General features: G+C 41.0%; 1 protein-coding gene across 1 annotated transcript; it reads left to right on the forward strand.

Annotated features, from left to right (window-relative positions):
- Nucleotides 1–1,796: 1,796 nt before the first annotated feature.
- Nucleotides 1,797–22,560, forward strand: AADAT (aminoadipate aminotransferase). The gene is given in 15 exon segments (XM_063424245.1): nt 1,797–1,923; nt 3,591–3,759; nt 4,788–4,847; nt 4,849–4,918; nt 5,959–6,033; nt 8,006–8,031; nt 8,033–8,118; nt 8,121–8,188; nt 8,190–8,207; nt 8,716–8,781; nt 9,910–9,971; nt 18,702–18,769; nt 19,251–19,357; nt 20,365–20,466; nt 21,631–22,560. Coding segments are annotated over 15 exon segments (1,086 nt in total). The 5' UTR covers nt 1,797–1,856; the 3' UTR covers nt 21,673–22,560.
- Nucleotides 22,561–24,506: the final 1,946 nt, after the last annotated feature.

The following is a 24,506-nucleotide window of genomic DNA, read 5'->3' on the forward strand; positions in this document are numbered from 1 at the left end:
TCCCTGCACCATCAGGCTCCAGCCCTCGCTTCTCTGGCACTACACAGACAGAACCGGTGAGGAATCTGTTCATTTTAGGGCTTTCACACGGACCCACACAGGATTGCTTTCGGGCCCACACTGCCGCTCGCTGCCAAGCTGCCCGCAGCACGCAGGCGGCAGCACCAGCCAGGGCCCTGTGTCTACTCAGCGCCCTGCCCAGCCCGGCCCATGCCCACAGCGGGGCCCGGCCCATGCCCACAGCATGGCCGCCGCTGCCCTCCCTGCCCAGCTGCCGGCTCCGCGCCCTCCGCTGGTAGGTGCCCGCAGCTGCCACCGAGCCCTCCGCACAGTGAGATGGTGCTGGTTGTGAGCTCGGGATGGCCCTGAGGGCTCCGTGTCCCTGCGGGGGAGCTGGGAGTGGGCACTGGGGGGGGGGGGGCTGTCCCAGAATCGCTGCGGGGAGGGCGGCGAAGCAGTGCTCAGCTACCCCTAGAAACACAGTCCCAGCCTGCGCTTGTGTACAGCTAGCACTGCGCCTGTGCCAGGCTGCAAGGGGAGCGAAGTTTGGGGAAGTATTTTTAGAGAGCACGAGATGTGTTTTTCAAAGCGGCCTGGCTCGGTAGCTTGTTTCTTGTAGCTGCCGGCACATGCGTGTTGCTGTGGTTGCTCTTTGCCCTTCCATTTAATTTCTGTGCTTGCTTTCCCTTTGAAGGAGATGCCTTCTTGTGGTCTTTCCAGGCCTTCTGACTTCCTGCCAGACTGTAGCTCACTATCCACTGAATCTCTATGGGCACCAGGGAAAAGGAGGAAAACTCATACATACATACATTTGAAAGATGTTCTTAATTATCCTTTCAAAAAAAAAAAAAAAAGACCAAAACCAACACCAGCCTCTAACTTGACAAGTGTTATGACTTATAATGATGGCTTGCAATCCTCAAAGCACTTCAAAGGCAGTGCTTAATACAGCTAAATAAAGTTGGATTCTCATTAAATAAAAAAAAGCTGATGCTTGTTTAATGTAATAAACGCCAATCGCTTGTTTTTGAAATTTATGAAAGTTTAATAAAAATAAAATGGTTATTAAAAAAATAGTAATACAAATATAATAATAATAAAGGTTAAACAATTTAGAGTTAGGACAATTAATGAGGCAATACCAGTCAAAGAATTACAGCCCGGGCTGGGTACCTCTTCCTGGACCATAGTGAGCCAGGAAAAGGTCCCCGTTAAAAGAGAATTTACTCCTTAAGAGGAGTCACCTCATGATTATGCATATTTTATTTAAAACAAGAAATTTGCCTGGTGCTTGTCAAAAACTTTCTGTTAATCCCCAGGCACCTTTGAGTCTAAGTCAGGCTTGGAAAAGTTTGTTTCTGTTGATAAGGAGAGCCATAAATTCTTCTCCACTGGAAAATGTAGGGGTCTCTGTAATTGTTATCTCTGTGCGAAGAATTTCTTGATTATCTTCTCCTTTTCCTGAGCTAAAAAAATTATCTCACGCACATAGTTTCTATTTTAACCACTGAAGCTTGATTTTAATTACACTACTACATTTACTATATTATTGAAATGTTAATACAGCATAACTTTCCAACCTAGCATAATACATATAATACATATCTGCATAGAGCCATATAATATGCATTTTTCACATTTAAGATCCATCAAATCTTCAGATTTGTCATTTGCCTTTAAAACTCCAGAGCTGATCGTAAAGGGAGGGGAAAGGGGTTTTTTCCTGCTCACTGGCATACCACAAATTACCCAGATTAAAAGCATTACTTGTGGGAGAGGCACATACTAAAAGCTTACTGCAGTTCTTATTCCCTTTTCCACCTTCATGTCCAACTAATTACTCTTTCTCCATAGATATGAATTACTCTAGGTTCATCACCACTGTGAGTGCAACAAGAAAAGCATCTCCAATAAGACTGCTCAGTGAGTACACATCTCTTCCCAGTTTCTCTTAAAGTATCATTCTATGTTCTGGTCTGTGCTGGGGTATCATGGCTTAAGACTTGAAAAGGTTTGAAAGAAAGCCATGCTGTAAACTGACAAAGCAAGACCAGATAACTCGACTTTTGTCAAGCAGAGATGCCAAGCAGGTATAAAGAAAAATAAAATGAATAGCCTTGAACCATTTCAGAAACCCAGACAGACAAATTAGTATTATCACTTTAACAAGTGTCTGAAAAGTCTCTGCTACTGTCTCTGAACCTGGCTTTAGGCACAGTTTGCAACTGAGTTTATGCTGTGTATCCAGAAACAAGCAACTGCTAATGACTCAAATTTCAGTCCCAGCATGTTTCTTTCCACCTCATTTTCCTGCATCCTGTTCATGTCCATAAATGCCTCAGCATCCCAAAAACCTCAGTATTACTACATTTTCTATATTTTCCTTTTTCACACTAATCTATCTTTAGGCTACCACATTACATTGTCTTCCATGTGACAGATTGAAGAGCTTAACTGCCTACTTGTTTTACACAGTTGAAACCCACAGAGACCTGACAGAATCCAAGCATGAGACATACATCACTAGTTAAGCCTTCAGGGGTCAATTTCCCCTCTTGGTAAGGGGCTGGCATTTGCTGTTCTGCTTAAAATGCTTCATACATGTACAGCTAAGTCAAGTGATTCACTCTAGGCAGCCTCTTATTCAAATGGTACGTTAACATGTGTCATAACAAAGATATTAAGTAGCACAGTTCCTGTAGAAAGACATACTGAGCCTGCAGTTTCGATGACAAAGTAAATCTCTCTTTAGCAAGCCAAAAGTCACAGGCATAAAACAAACAGGTGAAATAACTGATAAGAATTAACTCCCTGTGTTCAAGTCTGCTAATAAGTACTGGAAAATAAACTCGATAAAAGGCTGCTTTTAAGCCAGATCTGGTGTCATCTGTCCTCTCATATCTGATGTAAAACTGTCAAGCCAGCATGAAGGCCATATTGTGAGTTCTTAAATTTAACACAATCAAGTGCCCTTTGCTGGATTAAGGTCCAGTCTGCACTGCATAGATTGGATGTGAATGATTGTGAAACTGACTTAAAAGCAGGAATTAAGATTTTCTTCATAGCAAATTACACAGTGCTCTGCCACTAAAACTGGGCTGCCAGAAACATCTCCAATACCTTATAGAAAAGTTATAATCACCTGTCAGTATAGCTGCCAGATCAGCTGAAGTGATACTGAATGAAAAACAACAAAAAACAAAGCCATTCATTTCAAGTCAGTCTAAACAGAAGATTATTAAGATTTTAAAATCTTGAAGCTCAAAAGACACCGCTCAAGACAGTTTTTATAATAGTAGAACTGTCCATATTGTTTCAAAATAAATTACAAATAGCTTTTTAAATTTAAAATTATTTTTTATTTTAGTCTGTCCCTACAGTATCTCCCTCACTGGGCCCCTCTAAACACCTATTTAATCCAAGCAGAAAGGTGAGTTTAAGAAGAGTCATCCCTTTGAATTCATGATAGTTAAATAAGTAAATTGAAAAACAGAACAAGTCCTCTGAGCCATTATTAAATATTGATTAAAGGATATGATCACCATTGTAACAATTAAATTGTAAACCAAAGTGTTTTCCTTTTACTCTAGCTGAATTGATGCAGAAGTCTCCTCCATATCTCATCTCTCTGGCTGGAGGGGTACCAAATCCTAATCTTTTTCCATTTAAGAGGGCAACTGTTGACATTAGACATGGAACTCCTATTGAGATTGGGGAAGATCTGATGAAGAAAGCTCTCCAGTACTCAGCCTCAGCAGGGTATCTGTCATAGCTGCTTGCACTTCAAGATACCAGAAGCTAAGGATTATAATATCTTTTATTATTGCATTAAGTCACCTGTGTTTTTAAAACCTGTTCATAAAACCCTTTTTTCAAAAAATAGGTTCTTCCAAAAACCCATGGGTTTTTTTTCCAATTTGCCTCACTATTTACATTTGAGTTCAAGTGGAAAATTTTGCAATGAGTTATGTAAAAAGAAAAAAAAAATCACTTAAATCACTTAAAACCCTGATCCTAGTAGTTCTCAAGCCATAGTATTTCCTAGCTGTTAGTATTTGAGAATGAGGACTCCCAAATCAGATATTATTTAAAAGATACAGCATTACAACACACAGTTTCTATGTTTTCGAGTATTTCTTTTCATTTGGCACCATATACTAAAGACAGTATGTAGAACTTGTGGTAGTTGAGTGCATGTATTTAAGGGATTGTCATGTTCGGTACAAAAATTGCATATCATTACATTACTTTAGTGCTCATGTAAACTCCTCAGCAGACAGCACTGAGTCAGGTGAGAACAGGTTTTCAAAAATATTTGGGTGCCTAAAGAGACACATATGGCATCAGTTAAGACTTTTAATATTTAAATGAACCCAGTCATTTGTGAACATCCTACAAGACCTTAAGATATTTTTTTGAAAATGTGTTTTAGAGATTCTTGTAATCTGCAGCAGGTTACAAGCAGCATTAAGAACTTTGTCACACTGCCACATGCAAGTACAGAATGATCATTTCTAGGAGCGGATATTGTCCAGCCATCACCCTCTTTCACCCTTGGGAAATAATTTCTGCCCAGATTTCACTATGATAATTTGGTGTATGGACCACAGATGCCCACCTCATTTTCTTAATTTGATAAAGCAGTCATAACAATTGCATTTAACTGTATCTGTGTGACAGTTGAAATCAAACTCAGGAGTGCATGCTAGATTTGGCAGGGATTTAAAGGAACAGGCGAGCTTTGGTCTATATAAGGTCTCAGATATGCCTTCTTATTCACATTTCAGGATTCCAGAGCTGTTGTCTTGGCTAAAAGATTTCCAGCAGATTTACATGAACCCCCAAAGCCAATTACAGTCCTGAGCAAGGACAGATAGAAGTGTGTGTCACAACCGGCAGCCAGGAAGGCTTGTGTAAAGTAAGACCAAAAGATTCACATGTTAGAAGCATTTTATTCAGAGAGATGTTTATTATTCCAGCTATATTCAGCACTAAGTGCCCTCTATAACTATATGCAGGGTACAGTTTCATGTAGTCTTTCTCCACATATATGAATTACTCTAGGTTTGTGTACAAGATAAGGGAAATGAAATAAAATTGGAGTGGCATTCTAGACTGTCAGGACTGTATGAAAGTTCAGGTAACCAAAGAGCCTGTGTAGAACATATGCTATAAGGTAACATTTCATGTGCAATAAGAAGTGTATAGGTTCTTTACCATAACTCTATTCTAAATATGTTTCTGTAATAAGATGATGTATTATGGAATGTAGTTTGAGCTATCCCAAACTGGGCCTAAGGTTTGGGCCTGCTGGGCCTCAGTTTTGGGCCTGTGTGAAAGTAGATAAGCCTGTGGCGCAGTTAGAATTTAGGTTAAGGTGTGTGCATGCACTAGATAGGCCAGTCAGAGTAGAATCACGGTAGCTACCTTAAACTGAGATTGTTTGCATTCTTTTTCATGCTGAATACCAATTAGAAAACACCTGCAACTGTAAACTATTTGAAACTATATAACCAGCCATTTTGGGAATAAAGGAGAGAACGTATGATTTCACCATATTGGTCGTGTTCTGCGTTGCTCTGTCCAGCTTCCATATAGTTAATAGAGACCCTGGGTTCATGTTTCTTTTTTTACTGCCTGATATTTTTGGGTTTTTACTTCCTGAAATAATTACCCTTTCCTGTCCACTGTCACTGCTGTTTAGTTGATTCTATAACTTATACAGTAAACAGGGTGCTTCAGAGCACTGTCTTTCCATGGCAAGTTGGTAACCTATCTTAATTTGGCTCTAAAGCAGATTTTTCATCCGTTCATTGCCTTTCTTACAGACAGGATAATTATATGGTTAGGGAATTACTAGTATCTAATCAAGATTTGTAATCTTACTAAGAAGTCAAAAGTATGAAGCACATGTACAAAAACTGAACAATCTTTAAAACAGAATCTTTTCTTTTGCAGGTTTTTGAAATGCTCATTAATCCTGGAGACAACATCCTTTTGGATGCACCCACATATTCTGGGACAATAGCAGCTGTAAGTATTCCTTAGCTACAAAACATTGTGAATGTTATGGTTGAACTAAACAGCAGTTTAGTGCCTGGTCTGCACTCTTATAAACATTGTCTGTATTTGCCATAAAAACATATCTAAGACTCAAGATTTTAGTGTCTAACCAGTTAAGTTCATAAATATTAACTCAGAAGGTCTCAGGGTTGCTGTTCCCTGAGATTCACCTCAAGGTTGCTGTTCCCTGAGGTATGTAGGGTTTTTGAGCTTTTCTTGCCCAAAAAGTCCAGCACCAGAGCCAGAGAAGACAAACTGAGTCTGCCAGTGCGTGTTTCCAAGGTTGTTTATTCTTTCATTATCTCTTAGTTCTTTCTCAGCTCTGCAAGGTGTCCCCAGCAGAGCAGGACACGCAGCAGACTGGGGCGGATCAGAGGGTCCTGGACTTTATGTACGGTCTCCCTGACCCAACCACCGTCCACAACGTACTTTTTATTTACAAAATCTTACCAATACTTATTACCTATGCTAACATGTCATTTCTACTCTAAACCAATCCTTGTAATACAACTCAGCAGAAAATGGGAGATGAGAACAAGAACAAGAAGGGCAGGACCACTCCCCAATTCCTCCATCTTGCCTCTTCAAACCCATATACTAAAAACCCTAGATTCTACATTCACACTCTGTGATAAACTAACTACTACTTATTTCAAATTCTCTTGGTTTGTGATTCTTCATACAATGTGGGCATTCTCTCCCATGGACAGGGATCAAAAGCAGTGTCCTCCTGGGCTCTGTGTGAGGCTGGCTGACCCCCTTGTACAGATCCCAGACCCCCCAGGGCGACCAGAGGGATGTCCTGGACTCCGACAAGAAGGTTTTCTACTAAAAGTTCTGTGAAAGCTATTTGAAGTTCCTCTTCCAAACACTAGTTCATTCATGGGCTAATATCACTTATGGGGCTGGAAAGAAAGCCATCAGGACCTAGTTTGGTTGAATTAAATTTATAACAAGTGGATGTATTAACACGTCTGCATGTTTACCTGAAGTATTTCATGATCAGAGTATATGATAGCTATAAATAGTATAATATTGGAATAGGCCTGAAACACCCATATATGAGTATGAAGATATGAATTAGTGAACTATACAAAAGCAGCAGTTTACTTCTGAAAAGTAGTTTAATCAGTATAAAATTAAATGTCAACTCAAAAATGCATAAGAGCTGCATGAAGGGTTAGAATTAATACACCACAAATTCAGTTTTCCCTCCTTGCCTCAAAATAAAATGTTATTGCTTGCTTTCCTAAATTTGAATATATAGTCTAATCAGCTATACTTTTTTAGGAATGTATTTTGACAATACAGCAGCTCGCAGTTTTAGTTAAAAATGCAGAGCACTACATGGTACAAATTGAAATTCCACAGAGGAGAGACAGCAAGCTTTTTCATTGATATTTTACCTATATTTTTTCATACTGCTGTTAACATGTCACTGCAGTAGCATCATTTCATTCTCCTTTGTATTGCTGAGTATATCTATTGAAAACAGATTCTTTGCCCTTTGTCAGTGAAGAGTAGCTTAAAGCTCTGACATTTCCACCAAAGTAGAGTGTAAATTGTCAGTAGGAAACAAAGGTGCTGTGACCTTAACTGTCTATGGTGAAAGCATAAGAAGTCCTGAGAGAACATTTCAGATTTCCAAACTCCCTTTCTGCTTGAAAAACCAAATCTGATTTCCTAGAGAAGAGCAGCAATTGAACATAGGAGTTACCCATTTCTTCTGAGTTGGCTTAGTAGGACAAATAAAGAATAATGTGGTACATTTGACATGCCTTACAGCAAACTCAGGCAAGCTTTTATTTGACTCATGAAGCTTGAGATATCTATAAAATCAAAAAGAAACACTTTGTATTGATAAAATTTTACAGTGCCAATGACTAAAAGGAAGGCCTTTGAATTAAACAATTATGACAGTTTTTGTTCCTTCTATCAACAGCTGAGACCCTTGGGTTGTAATATAATGTGATCAACATGGCATTATTCCAAAAGCCTTAAAAGAACTTCTGTCTCCTTGGAGCCCAGAAGTTGTAAAAAATTGTAGCAATCACCCCCCCCCAAATTCCTGTACACTATTCCAAACGGATGCAACCCAACTGGCAACTCGCTAACCACAGAGCACAAAAAAAGAGATCTACCAGGTACAGAGCTGTGGTGTTGTGAACCTTGTAGGTGGAAATAGATAAATATCAGTCTTGTTTCAGTTGAAGGTATCCCATGTCTGGTATTTGGGCCCATTATTGGTCTAGTAGATATTCCTCCTAGAACTTGTTTCTAGCAGAATCTCTCACAACAGCTCTTCAGAGGTACACTATGCCTTAGGTAAATTGTTTTTTAATGGTAGCCTATTGGCAGCTGGTACCTTTGCCATGGGCTTCTAACTGGACTTACTGCACATTGCCTGCATAGTCTGAATGCCACATGGAACAGATCTTCAGCTGCATACAATGGTCCGTGCACCACAGGTATCATGATTACTCTTATAATTTTTTGATATCTAAATTGGGCACTTGAAGGCTTCTCATCATGGGGGCTTCTATATAATGAATGACCAATCAATAGAATCATAATATGATGCTGATTAAAAAGACTGAATTTTCAGTGTCTTTAACTTTTATTCCTTTTGTTACTTTTTATTAATTTATTTAGCTTGCAAGAAAATATGATTTTCTCATAATAGATGATGATCCTTACTACTTTCTTCAATTTGAAAAGGTAATTTGTCTTTCATAATCCTTGGTAGCACCTTATTTTCTGGAGAGAAACTAAGGTTTGAGCCCTGGACCTTCCTGCATGCCTCTTCTTCATGTCCTACCAAGGCAGTTATAGGCCTCACAGTGTGTGCTCCTTTCAGTTATTTTTCCCTTTGAGGTATTTTATATCCTGTTAATTAGTGGTTCAAATTTCTCAAGCCTCATACAGGATAGAATTTTTCAGTAATCAGAAAATGATGAAGACTCTGCAGAGCAAAAGTATGTCTGAAGCAGCACTTGAAATTTGCAGCCTCTTAATGTTCCTTTCTCCCTATCTCTTCTGTTACTGCCTACTCTGCATTGTCTATATGCCATTTTTATCCCTTTGCCCTTTTAGAGAATCTGGGAGTTCTCCCAGGTACCCCAGATAGTGGTACTGTATAGGCAGCTTCCCTTCTTCATGTAAATTTACTGCAAATTTCATACTTGACTCTACACTTACTCAGTCTTTTAAGTACCTAACTTCAAAAATCAAAACAGGTCTTACAAAGCAGTAAAACATTGGTAGAAGATAAAGGTCAGCATTTTCTCTTTTGAAATACATTTTTACGGAAGGGGGCAATAAAACTGTTTCACTTACATTGAATAGTATTGTGAAGCTCTGTAAGAAAATGTAGGGGAGAAGGTGTAAAAATAGAATTCTTGATAAGGAAAAATTATGCTGGACTGAGATCTTCACAATTTGGTCAGATCTTCTGATTTCATTTTTTATATAGCAAAGCAAAATGCTACAAGGCTCCATTTTAGAAATTGCAGTACCTCTTTACTCCACAAGAAAACTTGGCAGAAAAATCATTATTTCTCTCTCCTTCTTATGGCATCATACCAATACTTAAACTGAACACTTGTATGCTGAACAGTGGGCTAATCAATCATCAAAAAAATAACAAAGCTGTTTTCTTGAAGACATTCACAGAATATTGTAATCACATCTCAGAAAGCTAGGCTAAATCACTTGTTAGCAAGTTACTGCCATATTTTCCTTGGAATACAAATTTGAGAAATAAATTGTGTCTTCATAGTAAAGAAAATAATTCCATTATAACCCTTACTAGCACCTTGAATTTTATTTCTTATTTTTTATTCCAACCCATGGGTGCCAACTTTCCTCTCAATGGATGTGGATGGCTGAGTTATCAGGACCGACTCTCTCTAAAATTCTCTCATCGGGGTAAGGCCAGCTGCAGACCACTTAGCATTGCCTATTCGGTTAAGACACAAGACTTCATATGAAGTGATGAGACATGCCAGAGTGTTTTCTCATTTAATAACTATCCACTTCTGGAATGAACTTCTGAATCAACAGCTTTTTGCAATCTACTCACTTTTCACGTCATCTCATGGCAGTCATTTTACCCCAGGTTCTGTTTCTCTTCTGATGCAGAGTTAAGCCTCTCCCACACAGGCAGCCCATTCTTGCAGGCACCATCTAGGCAGAAAGACAGATGCTGAATTCCAGCTCTGTTCCTGGAACTCTTAGGAGCTTTTCTCTTCTTTTTTCCATTTCCCTTTTTATCTATCTCTTACTATTCCTGCAAGCTCCTTGAACTTGTAATACAGAAAAGAAAATCATTCTTCACAAACTGTTCTCAGGGCTGTACTGATACCTAACCTTCCAGTTCTTTCAGGTTGTTTCCACCTGCCAGAAAAAAAACCTAATTTGGCTATTTTCCATTTCACACAAGTCAATGTATTTGATTTTTAGCTTGCTTTTGTCTGTTAACCTAATAGGCATAAAAAATTTAATGTGAAATCTGCATTGGCAGCCAGTGGGTTATAACCCATCCTAGAGAAAGTGAGGAGACAACATAATGCTAAGTGTGATTGCATTTTCAGAAGTAACACCACAAAATGGCATGACGTGGTATTATCTTTTCCAAAGACACATGAACTTACTGGTTCCATTTTTCTTCAAACAAAAACTTCAGCCAATCTGTAAAGATTTAAAAATACAAATGTAAAATTATGTAAATTATGCAAATTACTAAGGATGTTTTCTCAAGACATGGGACCACATTTGCATTTGAATTATGAACTCAGTATCAGGCATTTCTCTTGTGTCTTCCATTGCACAGCTGTGTCATTTTATGTCAACAAAAGCCACTGCACATAATCCATGGTGAAACCTGGGTTAGGGTCATTTTTCCTAGTAAGAGATTATTTGAAAGTTTTACCTAAAGTATGAAGGAGATAGGTTCAAAAGTTTAGAAAAGGGGAAGCTGTCAAATTGTTATATGTTTATCATATGATTTTCTTTTTACCTTGTCAAATGTCATTTCCATGTGTATCTGTTACACAAATTCAACCCAAATGCACAAATATTAAGTCTGTGCTTTTGCATATGTTTAAGTCCCTAATTTTCTTCAGTGTGTGTGCTTTGTGTGGTAAGTACTGTTAACAGGACTTGTATCTACTGTTATAATAGACAAAATAGATGTAATATAGAAGAGGTTTCTATGATAAGTGTAAAGCTGAAGAAGCAGCCACACAGGGACTTCCTCTGTCTAGTTCATCAGTACTTTGTTGAGAGATGCAGTGAAGCAGTAAAGACTTCTTGGATACTATACAAAGTTTTATACGCACAGTAAACTGTGTTGTGCCTATCTAGGATAAGCTTATATTTCTATTAAATGTGCACTTGAGTTGTTCAAGTAGAAAAGCTTTGTTTCTGCCTTCAGAAATGTCTTGGTTTGAAAGACAGGTATCTGCTAGGGAGGGGGCAGGACCTCCCTAGAGATAGAGAATTCAAATCCCCTCCCTCCAAATTATTCTAACTTAGAAAATTAAAGGGGCTTTCAGGCAGAGGTATGGGGATAGGAATAACAGTTCTTTACTAGTATATATGACAAAACAAACAAACAACAACAACTACAGCATTGATAATAAACAGAACCAGGAACCTCGAGAGCTTTCTTTCACAAAAGCCTGGGGGCAGTTTGATCTCGGTGCCCCTGCGGGACGCCAAGAGGCCAAGCTGGAAGGGTGGAAAGTCCCTGGCTGGTGGATGAGATCAGATGCTCTGCGCTGGTAGCTGGAATGGCAGGGATGTCCCAGCAGGGCAGGGCAGGGCAGTGCAGGGCTACAGAGTAGCAGGAAAGCCTCAAAGCTCCAAAGGAGCAGTGGCGGTGGGGGCAGGGCAGGAGAAGGCAAGGTCAGGATTCCTGGGTACACGAGCAAATGATGGTAGATTTCCCAGGACGAGACGGAGTGATGACCGTGAACTCTTCCTGCAGCGAGCAGCAGCCTGACTGTCCTCCCTGATGCCGAGAGCCAGAGCGAGCAACTTCCCCCCAGCTCTTTTACCTTTCCCAAAGCTTGCTTTATCTCGCCTCTCTGAGGGAAACGCTCAGAGACTCAATAGGTTAGCCTGGTGATACAATCTCCTTTGGCCACTTCTTTGTTTCAGTTAAAGACTCAGCAATTTATCTCCTAGCAACATAGAGGGAAAAATTTTCTAAGAAAAGGAAAAAAAAACCAAACAAATCTAACCCTCAGCATTATCCACCCTGAATTTTTTTCTCATAGCAACACATACATTGAATTTAAACTTTTAAAATATATACATACATGCACTACTTTAATTATATACATATATACACACAGATATGGGTACAGACACAGTGATGTGAGTAGTTCACTTAAAAGCAAGGTCTCCTTGAGGTATGCATCGGGTCTCTCCATCCTTTTGCATCACGCACTAGGTGCAACCTGGTCCTTGAGTGAAGACAACCACACGGATGGGATTCTCTTTGCTGGAGGTAGAATTAATCTAAACTGTTTTTCCCAGCATACTTCTCATGTGTACTACTGGAAATTTATCTTTAGTTGTTGTTCTCAGGGGCTCAGATTGGGCAGGTCCTGCTTGGTTGGTGGAACCTCGAGTGTTCACTAACCATGTGGCCTTTGCTAAACTAATTTTCCAGTTTTTGAAAGTCTTTCTACTCAGTGCTTTCAAGGTGGTCTTAAGCAGGCCATTGCACTGTTCAACTTTCCCAGCTGCTGGTGCGTGATAAGGAATATGGTACACCCACTCAACGCCATGTTCCCTAGCCCAGGTTGTTTTAAGGCTGTTCTTGAAATGGGTTCCATTGTCTGACTTGATTCTCTCAGGGGTGCCATGTCTTCACAGGACTTGCTTTTCTAGGCCCAGGATGGTGTTCCGGGCAGTAGCATGAGGCACAGGGTAGGTTTCCAACCATCCAGTGGTGGCTTCTACCATGGTCAGTACGTAGCACTTGCCTTGGCGAGTTTGGGGAAGGATGATGCAGTCAATTTGCTAGGCTTCCCTATACTTATATTTGGTCTACCACCCACTATACTATAGGGGCTTCACTCACTTGGCCTGCTTGATTGCAGCACACATCTCACAGTCATGGATAACCTGAGAAATGCTGTCCATGGTTAGATCCACCCCTCGGTCTCAGTGCCCACTTATAGGTGGCATCTTTGCCCTGATGACTTGAGGCGTCATGGGCCCATCGAGCTAGGAACAACTCTTTCTTGTGTTGCTAATCTATTTTTGACACTTCTATTTTTGCAGCTTGATCTACTTGCTTGTTGTTTCAGTGCTCCTCATTAGCCCGACTCTTGGGGACGTGGGCATCTACATGGCGGACTTTTACAGGTAGCTTGTCTACCTGAGTGGCAATGTCTTTTTACACATCAGCAGCTCAGATTGCTTTTCTCTCACACTGCCAGTTGGCTTTTTTCTACTTTTTTAGCCAACCCCACAGAGCATTGGCCACCATCCATTGATCGGTGTAGAGGTAGAGCTTTGGCCACTTCTCTCTCTCAGCAATGTCCAGGGCTAATTGAACAGCCTTGAGTTCTGCAAGTTGACTCGATCCACCTTCTCCTTCAGTGGCTTGTGCAACCTGTCATGTGGGGCTCCATACGGCTGCTTTTCACTTCCAGTTCATCCTTATGATGCAACAGGAACCATCAGTGAAAAGAGCGTAGCATGTTTCTTCTGCTGGCAGCTGATTATACGGTGGAGCTTCTTCGGCACGTGTCACTTGCTCTTGTTCTTTTTCGTCTGTGAGACTAAAGTTTTCACTTTCTGGCCAGTTTGTAATTATCTCCAAAATCCCAGGGCGATTTGGGTTTCCAATACAGGCACGCTGAGTGATGAAGGCAATCTATTTGCTCCATGCGGCATTGGTGGTGTGGTGGGTAGAGGGAACTTTCCTTTTGAACATCTACTCTAGCACTGGTAGTCGGGGTGCCAGGAGGAGTTGGGCTTCCATGCCAATCACCTCTGAGGCAGCTTGAACTCCTTCATAGGCAGCCAAGATTTCCTTGTCTGTTGGAGTGTAGTTGGCTTCGGACCCTCTGTAACTTCGGCTTCATAATCTCAGTGGTCGGCTTCGAGTCTCACTAGGCACTTTCTGCCAAAGGCTCCAGGACAGACCGTGGTTCTCGGCTGCAGAGTAGAGCACGTTCTTCACCTCTGGTTTTGTCTTGACTGGGCCAAGGGCTACTGCATGAGCGATCTCCTGCTTGATCTGGGCAAAGGCTTGTTGCTGTTCAGGGCCCCAGTGGAAATCGTTCCTCTTGCGGGTAACCAGGTAGAGTGGGCTCACAATTTGGCTGTACTCAGGAATGTGCATTCTCCAAAAGCCTATGGCACCTAGGAAAGCTTGTGTTTCCTTCTTGCTGGTCGGTGGAAACATTGCAGTGATCTTATTGATGACCTCAGTGGGAATCTGACACCGCTCATCTTCTCATTTTACTCTCAGGAACTGGATCTCCTTGGCAGATCCCTTGACTTTGCTCTTCTTGATGGTAAAACCAGCTTCCAGGAGAATCTGGATGATCTTCTTTCTCAAACACTTCCCTTGCCGTGTTCCCCCACACAATGTCATCAATGTACTGTAGATGTTCCAGAGCCTCACCCTTTCCCAGTGCAGCCTGGATCAGTCCATGGCAGATGGTGGGACTGTGCTTCCACACCTGGGGCAGTCGGTTCCAGGTGTACTGCACGCCCCTCCAGGTGAAAGCAAACTGAGGCTTGCATTCTGCTGCTAGAGGAATGGAGAAAAATGCGTTAGTAATGTCAATTGTGATGTACTACTTTGCTGCCTTGAACTCCAGCTTGTACTGGAGTTCCAGCATGTCCGGCACAGCAGCGCTCAATGGTGGAGTCACTTCATTCAAGCCACGATAGTCCACAGTCAGTCTCCATTCTCCGTCAGACTTGCACACAGGCCAAATGGGGCTGTTGAAGGCTGAGTGGGTTTTGTCGACCACGCGTTGGCTCTCCAGCTCTCGGATCATCTTGTGGATGGGGATCACAGCATCTCGATTTGTCCGATACTGCCGGCGATGCACCGTCAAGGTGTCACCAGGTACTTGTTGCTCTTCTACCTTCAGGAGTCTTACTGTAGATGGGTTCTCTGATAATCCAGGCAAGGTGTTCAATTTCTTAATACCCTCTGCCTCTACGGCAGCTATTCCAAAAGCCCATCTGAACCCCTTAGGGTCTTTGTAATAGCCATTCCTGAGATAGTCTATGCCCAGTATACTCGGAGCCTTTGGGCCAGTCGCAATCAGATGTTTTTGCCACTTCTTCTTGGTTAGGCACACCTCAGCTTCCAGCAGAGTCAATTCTTGTGATCCCCCCGTCACCCTGGCAATGGAAATAGGTTCTGTTCCCACATGTCCCGATGGCATTAGGGTACACTGCAAACCAGTATCAACCATATCTTTATATTTCTGTGGCTCTGATGTGCCAAGCCATCGAATCCACACAGTCCAAAAGACTCGATTTTCTCGTGCCTCTTCCTGGCTAGAGGTAGGGCCCCTCTAGCACTGGTTACTACTCTCTTCCTGTGCATACATAGTAGAGCTTCCTTCAAGGAGATCTGACAGAGCATCCTCATTTCTGTAATACCTGACAGCTTGGTCATAGGAGGCTTAGGCTACCTTCATTCTAGTGGAAGCCCCTTTGTTAGTGTTTCTCTCTTTGAGCTCATGCACCCGTGCTGCTAGAAGAGAAGTGGGTTTCTCATCCCACTTTCCCATGTCTTCTCCATGGTCACGCAGGAAGGACTACAGGTGAGCTTGTGAAGTGTACTCTCTCTCTAGCTGAGGGTCGTTGGGCTCTGGCTCTGGGGCCTGTGACTCGCACCGGTGCCACATGGGAACTGTTCCTCTTCATCTCCTCTCTCATCTCTTTCAATTCCTTTATCTTCTCTTTGAGTTCCTTAACTACAGCAGAGACCTGAGCCTGCACTGGGCCACTGATCATACTCTCAAAATTTCTAAGCTTGCTGGCTACAGAAGCTACTGTCTCTCAGTTGGTATCAGTATTAATCGTTGCCATGAATGTGGGGTATTCAGATGGCCCTTTAGTTGCTAGATTCTAAAACATTTGCCCTGTGCACCTGACTTTGTTGGGGTCATTATCATGCTGTCCACCCTTCCCAAAGAGTACCTCCAGTATTGCCACTTCTCTCAGCTGTTGGATCCCTTCCTCAACAGTCTTCCAGCGCATTCTATGGTTGTGCTCCTGCATTCTGTCTCTGTGGACAAACCTCTCCCTTACACTCATCAAAAGCTGCTCCCAAAGGGAAAGGGGCCTTGGCTCCCTTACGAATACTTGATTCACACCTGAGTCTTAGGTCAAGGCTCCTAAATCTCTTGCCTCACCAGCATCCAGGTGCACACCTGTACCCATAAGGTCCTAGACTCCTAGTAACTAGGCTGTATAAGGCTCACGTCCCCGTCGTACAATATCTTTTTGCAGATTATATAGACTTTCATACGACATGGACTCAGTGATGATCTCATTCTCTGGCCCTCCTGTGGGTTGTGAGGGCTCTCTTTTCTTATCTTTACTACCTGGGTGCTCCGATTTCATCTTATATTTCTTTGTTTCCACACGGGCAACTGCTGCTGGCTGTGACTGCCCCTGTGGTTCAGCTGGAACCTGGACGGTTGTAACATCTGTGGGTTCCACTGCTGCACCTTCAGACTCTCCCTTTTCGGGCAGGGGGAGGGTTTGCCACCATCTGGGGCTAATGAGGCTAATGAGGCCACCACTGGGGAAGTGTGCTCCTTCAGCATCTGGCCCATCTCCTTCACCAGAACTCCCACCCAATCTGGGTGGTTCGTTTCTGAGGTGGGCTGCAGGGCAGGGTCAGGTGGTGGGGCAGCATCCTTAGTCTGTGGGGCAGTGTCAGGCTCCATGGCAGCATCCCCAGTCTCTAGGGCAGTTTCAGGCTCCATGGTACTATCTCTAGTCTCTAGGGCAGTATCCTTATTCTCTGGGGTAGGTATCAGGGTGGTTATCCAGGTCAATCTTCCCTTATCTCGGAATACTAAATAGAATAGGCCTGTGAGCAATACCAGCCATTTTATGATATCATTAGCATTCAGAGAAGATTTAAACCCTTCAAAAACTGGTGGAATAGACCCAAACAGCTGAGTGAAGGGTTGGGAAAAAATTTCCCCTGGTGTCATTTCCTCACAGTAGGTACCATTGTTAAAGTAACCCCACAAACAAACAGTGTGTGATAGCCATGTATCCATGTGCCTGCCTTGCAGAGGAAGTTAAAAATCCATGAATTCCTCACCTTATTTGAAATAAATCCCTCTGTAGCCCCTCCAGGGTTCCAATGATAGCTCAGACCTTAGAGGGTTTTGGAGGAATATTTCATGGACAGGACAAAGGATTCCAAAAGAGGCTCTGACCCCCAGCTGTAGTTCAAGATGTTTATTCCAGGTGGTGACCAGAGGGGAAAGAGGATGAGTGCGGAAGGAGAGGGTCTTTTCTGAGCTTCTCCCAGGGAGGGGTAATTGGGACACAGCCAATAGGGTCAGAAAGGGGAGGAAGGGTTAAATTACATGGTTACAAGCTCTAGGGGTCCCTGAGGGGGGAGGAACCATTCCCCAGGGGAATGTAACACTTATTAACTTATAGTGCAAACTGGGTAACACCCACAGTAGCCTTAGTATAGGGCCCATGTTTAGATAAGGGCCTGCAAATGGGAGAACACAGCCACAACTACATGCCACTCAAACCAAGGTAAGCTAGACCACATGATGCTATATAGGGAGGTTTCTATACCCAGTGCACAAGAAATTAGGTCACTTAAGAACTGTTATTCTTTTTTCTCTCAATGCCCTCAAGCCAAAAATCTGTCTTGGTTTGAAAGACAGGTATCTGCTAGGGAGGGGGCAGGACCTCCCTAGAGATAGAGAATTCAAATCCCCTCCCTCCAAATTATTCTAACTTAGAAAATTAAAGGGGCTTTCAGGCAGAGGTATGGGGATAGGAATAACAGTTCTTTACTAGTATATATGACAAAACAAACAAACAACGACAACTACAGCATTGATAATAAACAGAACCAGGAACCTCGAGAGCTTTCTTTCACAAAAGCCTGGGGGCAGTTTGATCTCGGTGCCCCTGCGGGACGCCGAGAGGCCAAGCTGGAAGGGTGGAAAGTCCCTGGCTGGTGGGTGAGATCAGATGCTCTGCGCTGGTAGCTGGAATGGCAGGGATGTCCCAGCAGGGCAGGGCAGGGCAGTGCAGGGCTACAGAGTAGCAGGAAAGCCTCAAAGCTTCAAAGAAGCAGCGGCAGTGGGGGCAGGGCCGGCCCAGCAGGGCAGGAGAAGGCAAGGTCAGGATTCCTGGGTACAAGAGCAAATGATGGTAGATTTCCCAGGACGAGACCGAGGTTAGCCCAGTGATACAATCTCTTTTGGCCACTTCTTTGTTTCAGTTAAAGACTCAGCAATTTATCTCCTAGCAACTTAGGGGGAAAAATTCTTTAAGAAAAGGAAAAAAATCCAACAAACAAATCTAACCCCAACAAGAAACAAATAGACTCTGAAATGATACAAGTTCATGACTTTCAATTGATTATTTGTTTTCAGAGTGGTGGACTTCTACAGGATGCAGCAGGATGCAATGCTCACTGCTGCTAAGTGGTTAAAAGTTCAGAGTGCAACACAGATAATCAATTAAATTTTTTTGCTAGCTATTTATCATCTTTGTGCTCATGAAAAATCACTTAAGTTTGTCTCTTGACTGAAGTGATAGATAAGCACTATAAGCAAATCAATTGCTTTAAATATTAAGCTTAGGACAAATTCTTTATTGCTGCATTTTTATGCTTTCTGGTAGGACAGAGAGATAGATGGTGATGAAAAAAATATCACCACATTACTATTTAAAGAAATGTTGCAAAGAGCCTGTATCTCAGTTCATTATGTTCTTATATCTTTGATGTTTAAAATCTGTCTTTAAAAAAATCTCAGAAACAGTAACCTTAATTTAAAAGAAGATACAAAAAATCACTATAGCATTAGTGACAGTAATGTTTGTATCAGCAAATCCAAAACAACACTGATTCTATGATATATCCATTAAAAGTAGGGCATAAGTTTCTTCCTTGATTCCATTTTCTCTCTCTCTTTCTCCAGACTTGACAGAATGGTACCCTCCTACTACTGGCATGTTCTTGTGGATCAAAATTAAGGGTATTTCTGATACACAGCAGCTGATAATGGAAAAGGCTTTGAAGAAAGAAGTACGACATGTCATTTATCAACTTATGATCTTAAAATTTAAAAAAAGGGAAGGATAAAATATCACTATCTATCCACATGTGCACACATAAAAAAGCAGGGGAACTTGCTGTGCATGATCAGTAAGTCTGCAAGTCAGGCACTGTTGCCGGGAATCAGCCAGAGTCAAGACAGCACTAAATATGAGTTTAAAATCTTGCTCATTTATTCAGCTATTTGCATTTATACTGTGCTAAGCATATCATGCACCTAGCTCTGAACATCATTGGTTAAACCATAGTGTTCACACGTCCTTGCAGTATATATAATTGTCTTAGAAGCTCTGTCCACGTGGCTGGATGCTGTAAGTCTTCTTCAGCTTATGGTCAACGCATCCTGTCTAGCATCCTGTTACAGCTATTGCTCCAAACTTTACTTCCACCTTATCCCATCTAAGGAACGGTTCCAGGACGTTTCAGCTCCTACTCATCCCTTAGGCTAAAAGCAGGATTGTGCACGTCCCTGCTTTTCCAGCCATGCATCCACAAGGCACTGTGGCATAGTTATTGATTAACAAAATATTTGTATGACTCTATTCAGATGCTGTTCAGTTTGCTTAAATTGAAACCAGTATAACATATGGTACAATATGTCATTAGATATAATATTAATATATATAACTATATGTATGATGGCTGTTGACCAAGTTTTTTAATGAGAGAAATTGTTTGTTTTTTATTTCTCTAATTTATAAGACCCAGCACTGTGTACTAAGCTACACCCCAGGTGCTTCTAAGCATTGTAATGATATAAACAAGATCTGGTAACCAAAAGATACGACCCTTTGGTTTTATTATGAAAAGTCCAGTTACAGGTTGCATATTTTTTCTCCTCATTTTGAAAAAAAGAATATATTACACTATGATCTGATACAAGTGTGTAAGCATTGAGCTTTCTCAAATTTAATTTAACATAGTGTTTTAAAAACTTAGAAGTGGTAATAACTGTGTGGTTCATCAATTTTTGGTAGGTATTACTGGTTCCTGGAGGAGCATTCAATATTGATAGTTCAGAGCCCAGTTCTTATGTCAGAGCCTCCTTCTCTCTGCCTTCTCCTGCCCAGATGGATCTGGTGAGATTTTCTTTTTTTTTACATTCTTATCAAGACAGTTTCTCGCACAGTAATGCTCCTTTATTTTTGCATCCTTCTCCTTATATTTTTTCTTCAATGTTAGAGGTTTTAGTCTGTAGGTGATTAAGCAGTATTTCTGCAGCATTAGCTGTTCCTTAGTTAAGCAAGATACTCATCCAAATGACCTGCAAGATAACAAATTTTTAGGACCACTTAGAATTTTCTGTGTATCTCATACATACAGTGTCTCACACTTAAACCTCCCAGACATTATTTATAAATGCCTTACTGAAGCCAAAGTAGTAAGACCTGCTATTTGCTTAAGCATTAGCAGGTGTCATGTATCTTTCAGACTTAGCATTCTCGAGATTCAGAGACTGAATTGATTGAATTACCTGTGTTGTTTTGTGGGTGTGTTGGCAATTCTTTGTAAGAAAGAATATTGTTTTTCTTTCATACAATTTACATACATGCTTTATTTTATTACTTGAGAACTAATCTTTTAAGTGTTTTAGGAGCATTTTTTATGTTATTTGGCTCTATCTATAAAATCAGTGGGAGAAAAGATGAGATTTATTTGTGCAGATTTAATACTGATTTGGTTGGAGTGTTTGATACAGTTCAGTATTTGTAGTTGTACTTTCAGGCAGTTGTGAAGGTTTGTAATAGATAAGTGTTTCTATTGCCTTTTTAGTTCTTCTGGATTTCTTCTATTTTTTTCTTTTTCTTTGGTAAGGTAATTCATAGCCATACTATTGACAGTCAAGTTGTATTTTAATACGCTTCTCCACTCAACTGTTCTTCCTTTTTTTTCACTTTTAGAGTCTCCAGGCTGTAATATTAAATTAAAAGAGATACTCTTTCAGGGATCACTAGTTTGTCAGAAGTTACATTTGAACTCCAAATAACCTTTGAACATCAATAAATGCATTTTTCTGTTTCAGAAATCTCTGCCTTTTATTTTCTATCAGAGAATCAGAAGCTTTGTGCAGTCAAAGCCCATACATGATTTTATAAAAGGAAAAGAGAGAATATCAGCAGAACTTTGCATTACAAAATATTGATTCTATATGTTTAGGGCAGTTTTAGTAGCTTTACAGGTTTGATGTGTTCCCTATTCATGTAATGCTGAAATATAAATGTGAACCATATTTGTCATTGCAGGCCTTCAAGAGACTGGCTGAACTTATAAAAGAATCTCTGTGAAAAAGCTAAATAGAGCTCTTGCAGTAATAAAAATCATCTCCAGAAAACATTTATTAACATTTGGATTTTATCAGAACACTTGTTAAGCAAGCACAATACAGTGGATGTTTCCTTAGATCATTTCAGCTAAAAAAAAGACAGAAAATGAAAGTGAAAAACAATTTGCCTAATTTTTTTTTGACAGGACATTGCATTACTAAATTTATCCAATTCAGTAACATTTAAAATACTCAAAACCAAAATGTTCTATTTCCTATAAAATCCATCGTTTTGTTAGATTTGAATTGATTTTTGTTCTGACTTTCGTTTTCCATTTGAGTTGGGAAACAGAAATAATTTACTTAGAAAGAGGCACTTGAGGTGGTCTTAGCCACTATTACTTCTCACTATTAATCTCAACTGATACATTCCTCCAAAATATTATGCTGGAATTGTCTCATGTCACTTCCATTCTTGTCCTACTGTATGGCATCTGGTTTTAATGATTTGAGGATCAATATTTAATTTTACTGAAGTTTTGTCAGATAAAGCTGATGTAAGTATGTTGAAAAAATTGAAACTTATCCAGGAAAATGAGGCTATGATTACAAATAAATTGAGGTCCCTTGCAATTTACAAGGGCATTGCAGCTCATTCTCTAATTTGTAAAAGGTTTTCTGATTGCTGGTTTTTACTTCAGTCTGTGAATAATTACTCTGTACCTGTGTTAGAAAATCTCTGGTTTGCTGAGGCATGTGGATGTGCTAAAGGAAGTACTCTTGGTTGTTCAGTCAGATGTGATTTTGAATGGAGAGTGTAAGTAACTGAACAGGGGAGATGGTGGAATGGACACTACCCTGACACTGCCAGATGAAAATAAAATGAAAAAATAAAGAAATGTTTCAGTCACTTATCCCTTGGTTATTGTCATCCCAAACATTTGATATTCAGCAACAGGTACAAAACCTTCAGAAAGTTTAAGCTGAACTGATACTCTAAGGCTTCCCATTTGGATTACTGACTTCAGTTTTATTTACTGTTTGGATGAAAGCACTGTGGTTTTCCACCAATATCAGATGGATGTTTCTTTATGTGCAACTGTTCAGAATTTCAAAGTAAAACATGGTTCAAGGATCTAGTTAGCCATTCAGCAGCCCAGGTAACCCAAGCAAATAAGGGCCAGACACAACCTTGCTTCATTGGAAGTTTCATAACAGGCATGATTTTATTACTTACAATAATTTTCATTCCCTTTCCCCCCCCAGTTATAAATAGCATGTGTCACAACAAATCAGCACAGATGTATGCCTTTCCCAGCATCCCTCCCATTAGTGGGATCATTCCAGTGCCTCCAGCCCAGCATCACTTTTCATGTCTGTCTCAAGCCTTTTAATTTAGTCACACATCCATGCCATCTTGAGCAGCATATCTAAGATCAATCCTTTGCTCAATTCCCAGATTACTGCAGCTTTTAGGTAAATCAAATTTTTAGCCTGCAGTCCCAAATCTGCTCTCAGGGTGCCAATGTTGTCTTTGAAGACAAACTTGTCCCATTTTACACAGTTTGATACTGCTAGTGGGGGTTCCAAACTAGCAGTGCCTCCTGTGCAGTGCCACTCAACAGGCAGTATTCATATCTCAACTCACTTTCACAAGCATGTGTAGAAAATATGATAATTCTGATGCTGCTATCAGGCAATTTTTATCTTGGGATCAATTGCAAAAAATATTTTATACAACAAATTGATGTGTCTGTTTAATTAAAATAATATTTTTATAGAGGAATAAATGCAAGCATCATTTAAGACTGATTTTAGTTCTCAGGTAAATGCTATTGTCATTGTCAAATATTTTTGTCGTATTGTCATTCATCCAAACCTGAATTAGATAAATGTTGTTGTTTAAATTTATGGGGGGGGGCCCGGGGAGTGCCCCCCGGAGACCCCCGGGGGTCCTTGGGTCGTGGTGTTCCCGTGCTGGCAGGCAAAGAGACTCAGATGCCGGTGGGATGCTGATGAGGTGAGGGTTTATTCACTGAGGGAGAGGGGAAGGGAAGGGGGGGGAAGGGAGGAGAGGGAAAGGGAGCATCAGGAGGCCTCCAGGGGGAGAGGGGCAAGAGGGGCAGAGCCTTCTGCCTTAGCATTCTTATCACAGAGGTTCAAAGGGGCGCGGTAACATTCTCCAGCCAATGAGGTTACAGATACAAGATACTGCAGGGAGGGTACAGACTTGGGATAAACCATACATTTTCCAGGGGTGAGCTAGAGCAAACCATTTCCATAAAATGCAATCCCACAGATAAACATAATCAAAATACCATTATTAAGTAAGCCTTAAATTGGTGATGTGTTGAATAAAGCACCTTAATTTTCAGAGATCTAAACATTCATTTGGTTGAATGTAAGCAAAATGCAATTCCATTTGCACCACATTACCTGGCTTTGCTATCAGCTAATTTAATTTAGAGAGGGTTTTTTTTTTTCCCAACTGTGGTGAAGCATCTATAATTAAATCAATATCCTGAACAATGCAAATTGAACAATGGCAGGGAAATCCTATATGCACATGCCGTTTCCCTAAACCTCTTAATGCACATTTTCTGGTCTTCTGGGAGAGACCTTTCACTGTTATTAAATGTTCATGGAGGAAGCCACTTGAGACAAAAGGAAAAGGGTGGGAAGCATGTTTGCATAGGAGGAAATGACACGGCAAATGAAAATTTTGGGTTTCCTTTCCATCCACGAGCAAATAACCTCTCTAATTCATAGCTGGGTTGAAGCCATCTGACACAAGTGACACAATCTGCCACTGGGGAAAAGAGGACACAGAGGAAGGGAAGGGTAGGGCTCGGTATG

The sequence above is a fragment of the Prinia subflava genome (assembly GCF_021018805.1).
Source record: "Prinia subflava isolate CZ2003 ecotype Zambia chromosome W unlocalized genomic scaffold, Cam_Psub_1.2 scaffold_2cwr_NEW, whole genome shotgun sequence".
NCBI classification, from domain to species: domain Eukaryota; kingdom Metazoa; phylum Chordata; class Aves; order Passeriformes; family Cisticolidae; genus Prinia; species Prinia subflava.